Source organism: Colletes gigas, unplaced genomic scaffold (genome assembly GCF_013123115.1).
Source record: "Colletes gigas isolate AHSC1104 unplaced genomic scaffold, ASM1312311v1 Colletes_gigas_Sc00004, whole genome shotgun sequence".
Classification (NCBI taxonomy): Eukaryota; Metazoa; Arthropoda; class Insecta; order Hymenoptera; family Colletidae; genus Colletes; species Colletes gigas.
In genome coordinates this window covers 5,776,275-5,793,466 of record NW_025106633.1, presented here as the reverse complement: position 1 = coordinate 5,793,466, position 17,192 = coordinate 5,776,275, and the positions used below count along the sequence as shown (strand labels likewise).

Sequence of the window (17,192 nt, the reverse complement as noted above, 5' to 3'; positions counted from 1 at the left end):
ATAGAAATAATCGCGGAACAAAGGTTCCAAAAATGAAGAGTCTGTGTAATGATTTATAATTCGTTAATCTTATAGTAGAATTTTATAGTAATGAAAATTATCATGAAAACGTGTTACTATTTAATTTATTAACCATAAAATACAACAACAGAAGAATTAAGAATTACGCGTTAAATTGATCGTATCTCAGAAGTAGATAAGCTAGACTTTACTTTATTTTTAAAATTGTATATATTACGAAGGTTGTTGAGGATCCTTGACTGTAATAAAAATAAGTAAATAATTGTATTTATTTATTATACAAAATACATCTACGTATATATATATATATATACACATTGGCTGGTGCTAGATTTGTTCATACTGTGAAGATTTAATTTTTTTGCAAACACAAGTATAACCGATCGAAAATTATTTCATCTATAAAAGTTAAGAAAATATATGCTAAGTCTTGTTACCATGCGATATAATGGTAGAATGTGAATTATGTATCAATCAAAATAAAAATATGATTACAACTGTTATATTTATTTAAACGTGACTAGTGTTATGCGTAAAAATTGTTATATTTCTCAACAATATCATTAATAAACAATTTTTCAACATTACTAATATTATTTTGTAAGAGAACTTCGGCTCTCCTTACATTAGCAAATCTGCTAAATATTCTTCAAACTCCTCTTCTCTAGTTTTTTCTAAACCATCCGCTGGTTTCTCTTTCCAGATTTTTGATTCGTCCTTATTAGTTTCTTCAGTAGATTCTTCGATGTCGTTTATAACTTGAATTTCTTCTGTTTTAATGTTTACTGCGGATGTACTGGGTGTACTATCGTGCGTTTCTAAGTTTGTTCCTAATCTCTTCAGTGTCTTGTGTCTCTTCGCTTCGCGTTTTTGTGACCGATAATTTAATTGCACTGAACATTCAGGACATAATCCTTAAAGCACGAATTATAAATAAACTCAAACATACTATAGATTAAAGAGTATTAAAGAAAAGAATCATTCGCTTACTTAATTTTACAAGAGCATTTTTTTTTTCTCCATGTTCTAGGTAACCAAAATTTACTTCCCAAGATTTCAGTCCTTCCTTCTCTTTACATTTCTTATTTCCACATTCGAACTGTCCTTTGCCAACAACTACTTCTTTCTCTGTTCTCCATCTTAAGGCAACCTGTTCAATCTTTATTTGTAAAATTTGATAATAAAAACTATTATATACAGTAATTCCTCTCCTTACGTGGCTCATTTGTTCTAAAACTCTCTGCATAAATCAAATTGTATAAATATAATGCTTTGTAGGGAGAAAGAAAAATCGGACAAAGATTAAGGATCATTGGTAACTTTCCATAGTCTCTGAGCTTTCAAAGGACATTAACACGTTTGATTAAAAACAACTAACAATTCATACAACGGTTAATTTTTTCTCTATAAGAATATATTTGAGGGTCGAGTCTACGTAACTCGAGGATTCACTGTATGTCAAATAGAATTCCGATCTACCTTATTGTGTTTGTAATATGTTAAATCAGCAATACAGTATTCCTTAAACAATTTGTCATAATATTTTTTTGCCAATCGCGCGCCCCATGTATCTTGCGCATCGTTATCTTCATCCCAAAGAAATTTGTGGTTTTCTCTAATAACGTCATAGTCTGTCTTATCTCGGGACCTCGAAACACAGGCCGAAACGTCAAGAGCTGCTCATTTTAAGGTTTACAAAGTTATCATTTTCCTCCGAAATTTACGTTTGAATAAGTCTATAGGGATGTATCTCTAACGTATCAGGTTAACCAGAGGATGCGTTCGAACAGATAGTCGATGAAAATTTATGCAAATACAAATTAAGAAACATATTCATACGAAAAGAAAACGGTAAACTAATCGACCATGATATCAAATTATCAAATGAAAATTGATTAAAAAATTTAACATACGTGTCTCGTTTTAAGGATGATACCGAGCCATCGTGCAACGTTAAATAATCATTTATAAGTTTCTTGTGTCTATCATAAGCCGATAAATAGGCGTACGCCGGAAACATATTCTTTTATTAACAAAGACTATTTATTTCTACGTTCGATGCGTAACATTAGAGTATCAGCGAAGATGCATAGAAGCCATTTAATCAATACGTATATTTTTCTTTAGACTGTGTAATAAATGTGTATGCGTATGTTAAATATAATTTTTAACTTGAAATTATACGACTTCAATTTTGTCAATTACTTTGTCACAAAAAACGACAACTTTCAAAACGTTTTAAGTCATTCTTTACACTTGCACGCACTACATTTACAAATGGCGTCTCACTGCATGTAAATACGTACGTCGCGTCCCTAGGCCGCGACTATTTCACTAGATCGCGTTATGCCAAATCTGGCCACACTGGTTTGTTTCTCTTTATCATATGTGATGCGTCTTAATTTGAATGCAGTGATATCTTTTTGAAACAGTAAATAATTATACATAAATTTGAAGAACTTGTTAACTAGAAAATGGCAGATGAACGAAATTTTCGGTCATCCTACTACGAGAAGGTAAACATTTTTGGACAACACGTTACTTAAATCCGCGTAACATAACCCCTATACTAAATACAACAAAATATCTCATAAATCGTTTGTGTATGTGTCAAAATACAGGTAGGATTTCGTAGCGTGGAGGAGAAGAGATCGTTAGAAATATTACTCAAGGAACGTCCTTTTGACAAAGCAAAACTTAAACAGTTCTGCTTGCGGTTTACTGTTCCTACTATACACAGAAATTTTCTCTGGAAAATATTATTGGACATCATACCGGTTTATGTAGATAGTCATAAATTTATAATGAACCAAAGAAGAATGGAGTACCAAGATCTGCAAAAAGCATTAAAAGTTACAAAGATCTTGGACGATTATACAAAGCCCCATTTAATGGTTCTTACAATGTGGTTATTGCGTACAAGAAGAGCAAAGCTTGATATGAGTGCCCAATTAGAAATTCCTTTGCATAGGTCTTTATCCGTTTTTAAATTCTGTTTCCTTACAACTGTGATTTGTTGAATTACTGTTTTTACCAATGTGTGTGTTCGTTATAGAGCTATGAGTAAAATGGCTGAAACATTGTGGCATATTGTTGATAGCGATACTCACGACGAAAAGCTTGTAGATACATACTGGATATTATGTGGGCTCTTAGATCAAGTACAAAAGTTTCATAAGGAAGTAAATAAGTTACAGGAATGTACTTGTACTTTATTAGAAAGAGAAGATTCAGAATTGTATAAACACCTTATTAAAATTGAAGCGCTTCACAATATTCCATACGATGTGTGGTTTTGTTCGTGTTTTGCAGGAACAATATCTGTTGGTTCCATAGTAAAGTTTGTATTGTATTTCGATGTAATTAAAGCGAAAACATTCTAAAAATTTAAAAGCACTATTCTAAACAACTTAATGTATCCATTTATTACAGAATATGGGATAAAATTGCTGTAGGTGCATACAGAATATTAATTTTTGTCACTGTAGTTACGTTAACTACTTTAAGACGACTTTTATTGCGATGCGAAAATTTAGACAGTGTATTAGATACTATTGGCAATGTATGAAAATGAATATATGTGTATAAAGTTAAAAATATAGTTGATCATAAGAAAATATTTTTATTTCTAGATAACGGAAGAAAGCTCAGAACTAATTGTCAATAAAGCGATCGAATCTTGGCAACAAAGTGGTTCCACATTGATAACTATTTCGCAAACAATTTAGAAATACTTTAGAAAGTAGAAAGACTTTCTAAGGCATGATAAAATATACATAATGTAAATGTGTAAAAAAGTTTCTAATGTATGTAAAAATTTATGTTTGTATAACATATGTCTTTGTATTTTAAAAATAATTATTTTTATTAATGCATCCGTCATACATTTTACATATACAATTACTTAATTTATTGAGGTGTTAAGTCTTGAACTGGACTTTATTACTAATATTGTGATTCTTTTGTTTCCTTTTTTGCAATGTTATGTTACAACAGTGTTAATGTACTCAGTGTGTAACAGCAAGTCAATAAATTTCTGAATCAGGCTAAAACATAAAATTGTGGCATTTTATGCTTGTATTATTCTCCAAGAAATTTATTGTACAATCAATTATACGCTTTCATCATTTTGTATCATGTCCCCCTATCATGATTATTAAAGTAATTTTGTCGCGTGTTTTTAACTTGTGCAATCGGCGGAATTTTATTCCGCAGTTTATCTTAACAATAATATAAAAACAATATTAAATTTCGATATGCATAGCATTATTTAATATCAGAATGATTCCAAGCAGTGGAATAGACACTGACAGATTAAAACGCCCGAAGATCGATTAAACTTTCTTTTGAGTTTTTACAAAAGAAATAACGTTTTGTGATTTATGTACATTTTTTTTTCTAATTTAGAAAATTGAAAGATTCTTGGAGAAAAGTGAGATCATATAAAATTTTATTTCTTGCTCACGCATTACACCATATTTCATGGATTCCTACTGCTTCCTAACATTACATCTTTTGAGTAGGTCTTCAGCTACTATTTATTCTTTGGTTTTTAATGGGACTTGAGTATCCTTTTTTTGTATCTTAATTACCTTGTAACAAATAGTGGCAATAACTTCATGTATGCTGAAAAATTATAATAATGAAGCTAGATTCACTTCAAGCATGTTGAAGAAATTTTTATGCTCCTTTAAAATAACATTAGCAGTGTGCACGAATTTTAACACATGATCGAACTTCATTATCATAAATCGATATTAAACAATGTTGGCAGATTTTTAATTCAGAGAGTTATACTATGGCAATGCACATATAGTTCTGCAGACACTAATTCTCTCATAAAATACAAGTGAAATGCACAAATACACTACACTATTGTTGTATTTTCTTAACATCAATGACTCCAATTTATAACATGCACATTTTAACGTTAGGGAAACGTTTCAAGCGTTCAATTAATAATGTTTGCAACATTCTTAATCAAAATTTACCACCGCCTTTGAACGACAAAGTATAATTTCATATAAATTGGTTTTTCTTTCTGATTAAGGCCATTGCATTCATTCTGCTGACGTCTATTTATTAAAATAAATATTTTATGCAAAGAAAATAGTTAAACGTACTTTACAAACATCAGCTAACTCTCGCTAGGTATTATATGCAACTGAAAACTTATTCCTTACTTTAGCTATGTAGAGTTCATTTACAATGTCTGCACATTCTTCCTCGTCTATTACATTCATCTTTCTAATTTAAAAGGTTTGCTTAAAACAAAGGAATGCATGAAAAATGAAACAAAATATATTCGCAAATAAATAAGATCTTGTTTTTCAGACATGATTCACAAAAACATTTATGAAAACTAACCTAAATTCGAGTTCCATGATATGTGCGATAAAACTAACAGGTGCTTTTGCGTTAAATAAAAGAAAAGAAAAGAATTCTCGGCAATAAGTGACGTGTATGATAGAAGAAAAGAATTTTACATAAAAAGTTCTGAAACTTATGTTATAAAGTCTAGTAAAAATACTGGTTAGAAGTTTCATTCGTCTCACAATTTTATACTATCGGCAAGCTACATAAACTAGGAGTCACTGATAAACGAATCAAGGTATCCAGTGCTTGATTTAGTACAAGTTGATATTTGAATCACCCTTTAGGAAAACGAAAAGCGTAATTTTATTTTTCAAATACGAAAAACATAAACAGATTGAACTCTGTTTTCAGCTCAACTTATATTTCATAAAACGAGCACTGATCGTAAAAACCTTTTATAACCTAAGCATTAAGTGGATTGATAATCCTAAAATCAAACTCAGTTACTGACTTAAAAATGTAGTATAATACAATATAGACAGCTCTCTTAAGGGGGTAGGCACGGGTAATGCAGCGCGCTGTAAACCGACACAATTTGGCCCGAAATAGGGGGTTTCGAAATAAGAGATTTTGCCCTTATATGAGCAGCTTTTGGGTCGAATGAGGTCTCATTCGAAAGAGGAAGGTCCAATGCAGTGCGCTCTGGTCAGAATCGAACGAGATTCTGTTCACATTTATTAATATCAACGTCGAAAGTCGAGAAAAAAATGAATGAAATACAGCCACAGAATCGAGGTCTTTTTAGGTTACTAAAAGAGTTGTACGATTCCAATACTGACCAGAGCGCGCTGCATTGGACCTTCCTCTTTCGAATGAGACGTCATCCGACCCAAAAGCTGCTCATATAAGGACAAAATCTCTTATTTCGGAATTGCATTCCCACAAGCGAGTTCCGCCATTACATGGGTAATAGCAGAGCAAGTCACGTGACAAATTTAGTTCAGGCAGTCGCTACGAGATGGCGCCTAATCAAGAGGGCTGTGAAGGTGAAACCATACCAAAGTGAAGCGTTAGCTTCGATACATAGGCCCGTCGCCCCGAGAAAGCCAGATGCTGACAACCTAACCCATACTTCGATTCTGCGGCTGTATTTCGTTCATTTTTTCCTCGACTTTCGACGTTTATATTAATAAATGTGAACAGAATCACGTTCGATTTTGACCAGAGCGCACTGCATTGGACCTTCCTCTTTCGAATGAGACCTCATCCGACCGAAAAGCTGCTCATATAAGGACAAAATTTCTTGTTTCGAAAACCCATATTTCGGGCCGAATTGTGTCGGTATACCGCGCGCTGCATTGCTCGTGCCTGCCTATCTCCCTCGGTGTCTTTCAATCATCGATTCATTTTTGCTCATTTATTATTGACAATAAATTCAACATAGACTCTCCCACGAAGCGGGATCTATGCAGGTGATTCAGTATTGGAATCGTACAACTCTTTTAGTAACCTAAAAAGACCTCGATTCTGCGGCTGTATTTCATTCATTTTTTCCTAAACTTTCGACGTTTATATTAATAAATGTGAACAGAATCTCGTTCGATTTTGACCAGAGCGCACTGCATTGGACCTTCCTCTTTCGAATGAGACCTCATCCGACCCAAAAGCTGCTCATATAAGGGCAAAATCTCTTATTTCGACATAATTGAGTACATCGAAATCGACAGTAATGACGGCGAACTTCCTTAGCGTCTAACGTAGTGAAATAAAGAACGCTAGTGTGAGCCTTTCCTTCTTGCTCTTGTAAAAGAGAAACAACTGAAATACGACCTCGCGATAAGCGGCATACGATTCCAAGCCTCGACTGCCCCAGCATTTTTACTTTCCGACCTATGTAAGGTATAAGGAAATTTATGAAGTATCATAATGTAAAAAAAATGTCGAAATTTTTTTTAGCGGAAATACACGTTTTAGGACCCCCTGATCATATTGTGACTATTAAAAAAAAAGACTTTTTTTTTGTTCCTATTACATATAAACGGCTGAATGAATTTCAATGAAACTTTACATTTCAGTTTTATGTTCTCGTTTCAAGGTCTGATTAGATTTTGAGCGTGATCAGCCCCCGGATAATGATGATTATACGACTTTTAGTTTTATAATTATTTCGATACATATACATTATTTGTAACAAATTTTGGCAATTATTTAGAAAAGGGGGAGGTCTCACCGATTTTGATGATTTTTGAATATGTTGTAAAAATCAACATTTTGAACAACTTTTTCCTATACATATAACCACCGCTTGGCCTTATTTTTCGAGATTTTTCTTCAAAAAGATTGCTGCTACTGCAATGAATTTTGTCTATATGTACATGTCCGTGACTCTGTATGCGTCAGTCCACGATCGCCGATTTTTTCTCTTGTTTGTGACAAGAAATAATGCACAATGTGTGAAGCTAAATCTAGTTCTGTATTGCTGTCAATGGTTCGAATATTCCGAAGTATGGAACTCGCCAAATACATTATGTAGGCTATTTAGCTGAATTCTTCTTCCATCGACAATATGATTTTAATGATCGAATAATGAAATGTTTCCCACTTCTGATAATATCAATAGAGAAAATTGAAATAGAAAATGAATACGTGGCCGACCGCCTTACGGCGGCCGGTATAAGAAAATCTAACCCAGACCTAATCCATTATATTAGTTACTAGGTAGAATAATTAGGTTTATAAGGGTTAGATGTTTTAGGCACACCCATTGTCGGCCGCCTCGATGCATCTATAGAAACAATGAACAATCGGCGATTGAACGCTTACACACACGCTGCCACAGCATGTACTTACGTATAGATAGAATTCATTGTATGTAGTAGCAGCGATCTTTTTGAAGAGAAATCTCTGAAACTAAGGCTGAGCGGCGGTTATATGTATAGGAAAAAGTTGTTCAAAATGTTGATTTCTATAACATATTCAAAAATCACCGAAATCGGTGTTACCGTCCGTAATCTAAATAATTACCCACATTTAATATTTAATAATCGTCAAGCACAAATTACTACAGAAAGTTATCGATTCCATATGGATCTCGGAATCGATCAAGTTTTGAATCGGCCAATAGTTTTGCGAGTTTGGAGTCTGACAATACTTTCCAGGTTTTCAAATGTTTCCAATCCGGCTAGAGCGCGCACGCGTTACCTCTCTACTTGAGCGAATATTCAAAGTAAGTATTGCAGCCTTCGCTACATTATTGTCTACAATTTCATACCCTACATTATTCACGAAAATAAATGTTACTTTATTTTGTACAGTAAAATTTTCAAATGAATGCATAGTAATCAAGTTTTTTTGGAAACATTATTGTGGAAGATTTTAGAGTGGGGTTGCATGTTGATTAAAATAAAATATTGCCGCGAAAGTCTTCTTCATTTATATACACGCTTCGTGGGAGAGTATGTGTTGGATTTACTGTAAATAATAAATGAGCAAAAATGAATCGACGATTGAAAGACACCGAAGGAGGTAGGCACGAGCAATGCAGCGTGCGGTATACCGACACAATTCGGCCCGAAATATGGGTTCTCGAAACAAGAAATTTTGTCCTTATATGAGCAGCTTTTCGGTCGAATGAGGTCTCATTCGAAAGAGGAAGGTCCAATGCAGTGCGCTCTGGTCAAAATCGAACGAGATTCTGTTCACATTTATTAATATAAACGTCGAAAGTCGAGGAAAAAATGATCGAAATACAGCCGCAGAATCGAGGTATGGGTTAGGCTACTAAAAGAGTTGTACGATTCCAATACTGAATCACCTGCATAGATCCCGCTTCGTGGGAGACTCTATATTGGATTTATTGTTAATAATAAATGAGCAAAAATGAATCGATGATTGAAAGACACCGAAGGAGGTAGGCACGATCAATGCAGCGCGCGGTATACCGACACAATTTGGCCCGAAATAGGGGGTTTCGAAATAAGAAATTTTGCCCTTATATGAGCAGCTTTTGGGTCGAATGAGGTCTCATTCGAAAGAGGAAGGTCCAATGCAGTGCGCTCTGGTCAAAATCGAACGAGATTCTGTTCACATTTATTAATATAAACGTCGAAAGTCGAGGAAAAAAGTCGTGGACTGACGCATACAGAGTCACGGACATGTACATATAGACAAAATTCATTGCAGTAGCAGCAATCTTTTTGAAGAAAAATCTCGAAAAATAAGGCCAGCGGTGGTTATATGTATAGGAAAAAGTTGTTCAAAATGTTGATTTTTACAACATATTCAAAAATCATCAAAATCGGTGAGACCTCCCCCTTTTCTAAATAATTGCCAAAATTTGTTACAAATAATGTATATGTATCGAAATAATTATAAAACTAAAAGTCGTATAATCATCATTATCCGGGGGCTGATCACGCTCAAAATCTAATCAGACCTTGAAACGAGAACATAAAACTGAAATGTAAAGTTTCATTGAAATTCATTCAGCCGTTTATATGTAATAGGAACAAAAAAAAAAGTCTTTTTTTTTAATAGTCACAATATGATCAGGGGGTCCTAAAACGTGTATTTCCGCTAAAAAAAATTTCGACATTTTTTTTTACATTATGATACTTCATAAATTTCCTTATTGTACCTTACATAGGTCGGAAAGTAAAAATGCTGGGGCAGTCGAGGCTTGGAATCGTATGCCGCTTATCGCGAGGTCGTATTTCAGTTGTTTCTCTTTTACAAGAGCAAGAAGGAAAGGCTCACACTAGCGTTCTTTATTTCACTACGTTAGACGCTAAGGAAGTTCGCCGTCATTACTGTCGATTTCGATGTACTCAATTATGTCGAAATAAGAGATTTTGCCCTTATATGAGCAGCTTTTGGGTCGGATGAGGTCTCATTCGAAAGAGGAAGGTCCAATGCAGTGCGCTCTGGTCAAAATCGAACGAGATTCTGTTCACATTTATTAATATAAACGTCGAAAGTCGAGGAAAAAATGAACGAAATACAGCCGTAGAATCGAGGGCTGGGTTAGTAGTATATGTATACCTGCTATCCCCACCACTCTGTTAGACGCTAAGGAAGTTCGCCGTTACTATTGTCGATTGGTCACACTGTTCGGAATGGTATATGGCAATAGCAAGCAGCTGCCTCTGATTTCTTTAGGCGGCAGCGTATCTGATGGTATTACCATTTCTGTGCATAGAATATCTGCTGTAATACCGACCTGCCGAATCGGCGAGGTCACGTGCCGTGCCTACCCCCTTAAAGTCCTTGTGAAGTAGGTGCACTTGATAGTAACGACAGCTTCTTTAAACATAGAGTTTCGTCACTGGGCAAGGATACATGTCCCTCTTCATTGCTGTGTCGTCTTGCCTTAATTTTGACAATAGCTATAGAGCAGCAGAGTTGCAATTGTCGACTAGAGGTGACAGCGGTCCTATTTTCCCTTTCCCGCTTCCCAGTTTGTCTGCCTCATAGTGTACATCCAAAGACAAACCTTAAATTGTAAGAAAATTCAATGTAATATACACATGTCTTGATACATGCATAAACAGGACGAGTCGCCAAAGTTTGGACAATATCTTTGTTGCCCCTAATGATACAAGAAAAATAGAGATAAAAATGTTTATTTCATATAAACATTTCGTCAAAAGCAACGAAGATATTTTAAGTTCCAAGCTTTGGCGAGTCATCGTGTTTGTATATGGCTATATATCTATATATACGTAATGCATGACAAATTTTAAATAACATTCATATATGTTATATAAAATATAGATGTATTTTGATTATATCAATGATCGATATAGTTTCTTTGTTTTGTGTGTAACAATTTCTGCATTTTATAGCGGCATTTTGCATTAAATGGCAGTTCTTATTCTAACATTAAATTTTAGTGAAAACCACCACCAATAATACATCTGATTTTTAACATAACTGTCAACCTTTAACGTACATTTCTGATATGCGTATTTACCGGAGGGCCTCCGGGAGGTGGATGAATGATGTATCGGTCCTGTTGGTATTGTGTTTGATTCGGGTATAAATGCAGCTACCAGTAATGCGCATATCACAAGTAATGCACCAAACACAAATGGTGGTCCTGGGACGAGCTGAAAAAATCATTTCTCTTTTTGAAACATTCGTATCGAGCAGTGCTCTCCAGCTTACACCGCAGACGGGAGTGGAAAACCCCAAAAGGGCTAACAAGCTCTGGCTTGGAGAGCACTGTTATAAATGCAATGTTTTACAACAATTATTTGTATAAGAAAAATGTACATTAAGAATATTTAATTCATAATGGAACCTACCTGTGTTACTAGCTGTGGCATAATATCAAGATGTGTGGCAGTTCCTGTTTTATTATTTTCATCTAAAGGAGATGGTTTTGCAGGAAGGGGAGAATTATCGTTGAGATCAACGCGGAACAAATAAAATATTACTCCAAACATTGCTGGCCCAAGACCGTTGCATAATCCACGCATTCCAGTTACCATGCCTTGTACCAAACCCTGCTTATCAGCATCAGAATGCATGGATATGAATGCAGAAATTGCAGGATATGTAATACTTGACACAGAGGCAAGCACTCCAGCAGCCCACATCATCCTTGAAGTTGTAAAAATATTTTATGAACTTCGAGCAGTGCCGATTTTTTTTATACTGGTTGTGTTAAAATTTACTGTACAATATATAATCTAGATTTTATATAAAAACTAATTTATGCATACAAGTAACAAATATTACCATGTTTGGGAACCGAAGCCAAACCACATAAGTTGTAGCATCTCAAATAAGAGGCCTAAGATTATAGTATGTTTACTGCCAAGGATCTTTATTAAAAGACCCAAGACAATTTGCGCTCCAACGCTTAAGACTCCCACCACAGCAATAAAAAATGCTACCATCAAAGCAGTAAATCCCATAACCTTAGTCAAATAGACGAATATACAACTATATTGTCCTGCTTCAGGAAGATAGCTCAGGAACACGGTAATACACAACATTAAGATTGTGTGATCTTTGCCAACCTAAAACATCATAAACGTCATTCACGTACACAGAATTTCTAGCGTAACACAAAAATTTGCTTTTCGTATATATTTGCACACTTTGCTTAAAATAGAACTCAAGAATTTGTAATTGCAAAGGTTACACATATCTATTTTTACACGCAAAACGCGCTAATTTGGATTGATTTCAAATACATTTCCTTTATATATATATACTATAATTAATCACTTGCCTTTCCAAGATAAGCAAAAGGATCTGCCTGCTCCCAAGATATAGGTGCTGGTGGGCGAGCTTTTTCAGGCAAACTTTCAGGTACAGCCACTAATATAAAAAACACATCCAACACTGCAATAGCAGTTGCTAATGCAACCACAAGATTTTCACCATACACTTTCATAATATGGTCTCCTAATGCTGGACTTACTACCATACTCGCAGCAAAAGTTGCTGATACCTGATGAAACATATTTATGAAACAAAAATTTCGCACCTAAAATTCGTTAACAGAGTTGATAATGTAATACTTACCATACCATATGCTGGAGATCTTTGATGTTCTTCCGTAACATCCGCAACATATGCAAATACCACTGAAAATGTGCAAGCAAAGACACCACTGATGGAGATCATAGCAAAGAACCACCATGTGTTAATGCTCATTAGAGGAATCGGCGCACACGTGAAGGCTACAGTGATGAGTAGAAAGAACTTTCGACCCCACACATCGGATAAAGCACCAATCAGTGGCGCGGAAAGAAACGACAGGATTCCTTTAATGCCCATTATCAAGCCATTCATCAGGAACGTGTGATTTGGAAATGTGATATTCAATACAGAGATAACAGGCATGGTTAATAAACCCCATGCAAAAAATTCCAAAAATATTACAACCAGAGCATGGTACACACTTGCCTCTCCCACACCAGAACTCTGAAAAAGAAAAATAATAATTTCTATAAATTTGTCCCCTACATATAAGACTAGACAATTAGACAATTCATAAGCAGCCATGATATCTATCTGCTGTACCCAACGAATATGGAACAGTAAACGATAATTTAATACAAAATATTAATATCAAAATCTTTCTTTGAGTTTATCAAAACTATAAGCACTTTGCAAATTATGACAGCTGACCTTAAGATGCCTGTAGCATTGCTGAGTAAATGTAAGAGGTGTGAGTTTAGCAATAGCATGTTCTTGGCTGTTGTGAATTTCAGAACAGGAAGGGCCCAGGCCCTCTGCTCCGCCTTTTGCCCCAGGGGGCATGACCCCTAAGAAGTGCTACTATATATATTTCTTTCCATATTTATGATTCTATCAATTTTTCATTTATCAGTTGTTCAGATCCATATAATACTGTAACGAATAACCTTGACTTAACACCATGTCAATTTTGCATTTTCAAATGATCAACCTAATTGTCGTTAAGAATGATTTATTATTACTGTGCTTCTTTGATTATGTTTATGCGTTAATTTCAATTTTAAGCTTTATTTCTGTACCTATTTTCTTGTCAATTTTTCTCGCAGTACATTCAGCGTATTGCGTCTGCTTCTACAAATGTTCTTATCGTATCACATTTAATTTATCTAACGGAAATTCAATCTATTTGTTTATCTTTAAGGTTTATATAGATTGCATTAACCTTAGCAACATACATATAAAATAATTGAATTAGTAATTGCAACAAGCTTCTTTCTTGTTTCCATAATACTAATTTTTTATCATTATAAGTTGTGCCATTAACAAAAGTTAAGCAATTAGATTAATATCACTCAGTAATATGAAAAATATTGTGCATCATTGTAAAAAAAAATCTAACGAATTTGGTATTGTAAATAAGATTTGTCATCATTTTTTTCATTTAACAGCTTGATTTTCTTTGTTCATATAACTCTATGATCTTCTCGATTACGATCATTTTTGGTCATGCTATAGAAATTTTCTTTTCGTTCGAATAAAGCATTCTTCTGTGCTATCTTTTTACATATCTTAACAACGTAAAGTCAAAAGATCTTATAAATGCATAAAGTCTTGCGTCAAAACCATGACTATCGAACAAAATATCCATGCATAACAATCTCAAAAGTATTTCCTTTTATATCGCGTACACAGATTTATGGAAAGATCTTGAAGTGCTTCTCACAGTCATAGCAACTTTTGAGGGTGGCTTATTTGAAGAGCACTACATCGTTAACAGTGTTACAGTTTAGAAAAATTGAAGAATTCTTTTTCTTTACATAATGCCATTCGAGCATTTCTGTTTTAATCATTTCTCTTTGTTAAAAGCAACTCATGTTTCTGTCAGACATCGTTCCATTTGTTGTTTGTTAATGATTCAATAATTGGATACTATTCGGTATGACGTCACGCGAATTTTCATAATACGCACGAAGTTGTCGCCGACATTTAAATTTTATGTGAAAATCGTAGGGCGAAACGTTATGTTGCTAGCATATCAAAAGAATGGTATGATCGGTAATGGATATCAACTGATCCATCGGGCGGAGTGATCCTTCTCGAATTTAATGTTTTTCGACGTCATAACTTATTGTCAGTACTTCGTCGTAGAGGTTTTTAAGCTCATATAATTAATCGATGGTTTTACAATTGTTATAATATACACTTTTCCCTTTTTCGGTGCAACAACCAAAAATTTTAACTATAGAAACCCTGAACCACTGCATTACAACTCTACACGACACCAACCCCCCTCCCCCCCTCGCAATACTTTTCGCAATATGTACTACACTCTATAGTTCTTTCATCGTACCTTTACATTGCATCTAACCTACAAATCTCTAAACGAGGTACGATATTTTGTTCATCGTACATCTACGACAATATATTAGAACGAAAAATTGTTTCACTTCGAGAGATCCGAATAAAAGTATTTTTATTATTTGCTCAGTATTGAAAAAGATTACTATTTGTCAACCACACATTGTTGGCAGCTGATCAATATGCGCAAGACGGTGTTACCTGAAAGATCTGTACATATGCAATATTACTTCAATAAAAAGAAACAGAGACCAACAATATAATATTATTTCACTAAAAAAGATATATATTTTAGTGGAAAGATAAACTGTTACAAATTTGCAATTTACAATTTCATAGATGAGTCATAATCATGTCTCACGTTTTATTTTCAACGAATTAAACTATTTAATAGTTTTATTAGTTATTATGTGCTAATTGTGAAAACATTTTTCTATTTTAGTAATTGAAATAGCAGGAATGTATATATATATTTTATATTTTCAATTAACTTTATTACAGTGGACTTAAAGGTTACCATATTGTACCCAAAAATACATATGTCTATTCTTTATGTATTATTTAATATTATTGAAATTAAATATTTAACTGATTATTTCTTTGTATTAAATTTTATTAATATTAAAAATCATTTTTTACTAGATTCATCACTAATAATGTTGAGAGGTTAGACAGACTGAAGAAATAAATGTGCTTTTTCATAAGTATTATAAAAAATTGTTTATCTATTTTATGTTGTAAATAATAATTGTAAAACACAGAGGTAAAGGTAAGAATGTAATAACAATCCATGAAGCTGGAGAAAAAGGAAAATGACACAGTTTAAGGCAATATTATACGTAATCTTTTTGAATGTATAAGATAACCTTACCAATTATTATCTTAAACAAGACCATAGATTTTCCAAAGATCATTCGGTATCCATTTGAAACAACCTTGAGTTGTTTTATAAGATAAAAGCAGAACAAAGAAGCTGGTTGCAGATCATAGTTCATTAATTGTAAGATATCAGGAATGGATAAAAGTTGAAATTGTTTAATTTGTGTTGTATTTGAATCTTAACAAAATTATTATTTCATCATTACATATTACAATTAGTATTTTATACTTGCAATCAAAGGGTTACAGAAAGTAGATTCTTGAAATAAAACCATATCAAGTTGAACAATATGTTATTGAAAATTTTAAATCTCTTACATAAAATGTGCGATTTGCATTTTACAACAGTGATCTATGCACATGAAAATGAATCTTATTAACAGATATGTATGTACATGAAAATGAACAGAGATTTAACCATGTGTGAATGCTATGTAAATACAATGTAAACGCGCTAAAAACTCGCACAAAATTTCGTAATTCGGAACGTTATACGCATATCAAGTAGCATCTAATGCGTAAAATTTCATTATTATTATTTACTATTTTATGCGCTACTTGACAGAAGATAAACACAGAATAGAATAATTATACACGTCATGCATTGAACGAAAATTCGTACTTACTTTTAATGCGAAATCAGAGGTAACACATAAAAGGATCAAGTATGTAACTTAAAAATCTAATAGATATTAAACTGAATTGTTCAGTACCGTAATGACCCCATCCTTAATAATGAATTTTCGGCTTCGTACGATCATGCCCACGACCTTCTTTGAGACCTTGGCGGGCATATTCACGCACTGCGCGCACAGACTCTTCCGCTTTTTCAGTTTCATTAATTCCTAAAAATTCGATGACACCGTACGAGTCATTTTTCAGTGAAACCTCTCACACAAACACAAAAGGCAATTTTAGCTTTATATCGTCCTTATATTCGCATCTACATAGTGCAACAAGCCACATTTAACCATGCCGCAGACTACTACAGACTACCAGGTAAGTGCAATATATTTTATAGTGGACATAGAACAGAAAGTATAGCGATCACAGAATTTGCACGCGAAGTAAGCGCCGCTGAGCGACAGTGTAACAAAACGCATCAACGTATCAATTCTTTTTTATCAACCGTGCCATGCTTTTTCATTAGCGTGTACCTACTTACATATACGTATGAGTAGCAA

The 17,192-nt window shown here is 33.9% G+C and overlaps 3 protein-coding genes across 7 annotated transcripts; 1 reads left to right on the top strand and 2 right to left on the bottom strand.

Moving 5' to 3' along the window:
• Positions 1-283: 283 nt before the first annotated feature.
• On the bottom strand, positions 284-2,292 carry LOC122405479 (protein FRA10AC1 homolog). The gene is made up of 5 exons (XM_043410266.1): positions 1,935-2,292; positions 1,501-1,669; positions 1,012-1,171; positions 647-935; positions 284-420 (listed from the first exon to the last, which is right to left on the bottom strand). Exons 1-5 carry the CDS (start codon positions 2,039-2,041, stop codon positions 417-419), a joined length of 729 nt encoding a protein of 242 aa, XP_043266201.1. The 5' UTR covers positions 2,042-2,292; the 3' UTR covers positions 284-416.
• A 63-nt stretch (positions 2,293-2,355) lies between these two features.
• On the top strand, positions 2,356-5,680 carry LOC122405478 (TBC1 domain family member 7). Its single transcript, XM_043410264.1, has 5 exons — positions 2,356-2,537; positions 2,643-2,992; positions 3,077-3,361; positions 3,454-3,583; positions 3,654-5,680. Exons 1-5 carry the CDS (start codon positions 2,496-2,498, stop codon positions 3,747-3,749), a joined length of 903 nt encoding a protein of 300 aa, XP_043266199.1. The 5' UTR covers positions 2,356-2,495; the 3' UTR covers positions 3,750-5,680.
• Positions 5,681-10,218: 4,538 nt separating this feature from the next.
• Positions 10,219-16,994, bottom strand: LOC122405476 (hippocampus abundant transcript 1 protein-like). 5 transcript variants are annotated; one of them, XM_043410257.1, is made up of 8 exons: positions 16,722-16,994; positions 13,483-13,704; positions 12,874-13,275; positions 12,578-12,799; positions 12,079-12,362; positions 11,643-11,940; positions 11,288-11,444; positions 10,219-10,828 (listed from the first exon to the last, which is right to left on the bottom strand). In XM_043410257.1, exons 2-8 carry the CDS (start codon positions 13,612-13,614, stop codon positions 10,722-10,724), a joined length of 1,602 nt encoding a protein of 533 aa, XP_043266192.1. In that variant the 5' UTR covers positions 13,615-13,704; positions 16,722-16,994; the 3' UTR covers positions 10,219-10,721. The 5 variants fall into 5 exon arrangements, with proteins under 5 accessions (XP_043266192.1, XP_043266193.1, XP_043266194.1 ...); XM_043410258.1 differs by having other exon boundaries at positions 16,635-16,727; XM_043410259.1 differs by lacking the exon at positions 16,722-16,994 and adding an exon at positions 13,851-15,041.
• Between the last annotated feature and the right edge of the window lie 198 nt (positions 16,995-17,192).

Excerpts from the sequence above, each read along its gene's own strand:
- LOC122405479 (XM_043410266.1), bottom strand. The coding sequence starts at position 2,041 with ATGTTTCCGGCGTACGCCTATTTATCGGCTTATGATAGACACAAGAAA. Across the intron at positions 1,670-1,934 it reads TCATCCTTAAAACGAGACAC|GTCCCGAGATAAGACAGACT; the intron begins GTATGTTAAATT and ends CTGTGTTTCGAG. Across the intron at positions 936-1,011 it reads AAATGCTCTTGTAAAATTAA|GATTATGTCCTGAATGTTCA; the intron begins GTAAGCGAATGA and ends TCGTGCTTTAAG.
- LOC122405478 (XM_043410264.1), top strand. The coding sequence starts at position 2,496 with ATGGCAGATGAACGAAATTTTCGGTCATCCTACTACGAGAAG. Across the intron at positions 2,993-3,076 it reads TTAGAAATTCCTTTGCATAG|AGCTATGAGTAAAATGGCTG; the intron begins GTCTTTATCCGT and ends TGTTCGTTATAG. Across the intron at positions 3,584-3,653 it reads TATTAGATACTATTGGCAAT|ATAACGGAAGAAAGCTCAGA; the intron begins GTATGAAAATGA and ends TTTTATTTCTAG.
- LOC122405476 (XM_043410257.1), bottom strand. The coding sequence starts at position 13,614 with ATGCCCCCTGGGGCAAAAGGCGGAGCAGAGGGCCTGGGCCCTTCCTGT. Across the intron at positions 12,800-12,873 it reads GATCTCCAGCATATGGTATG|GTATCAGCAACTTTTGCTGC; the intron begins GTAAGTATTACA and ends ATGTTTCATCAG. Across the intron at positions 11,941-12,078 it reads GGCTTCGGTTCCCAAACATG|GATGATGTGGGCTGCTGGAG; the intron begins GTAATATTTGTT and ends TACAACTTCAAG.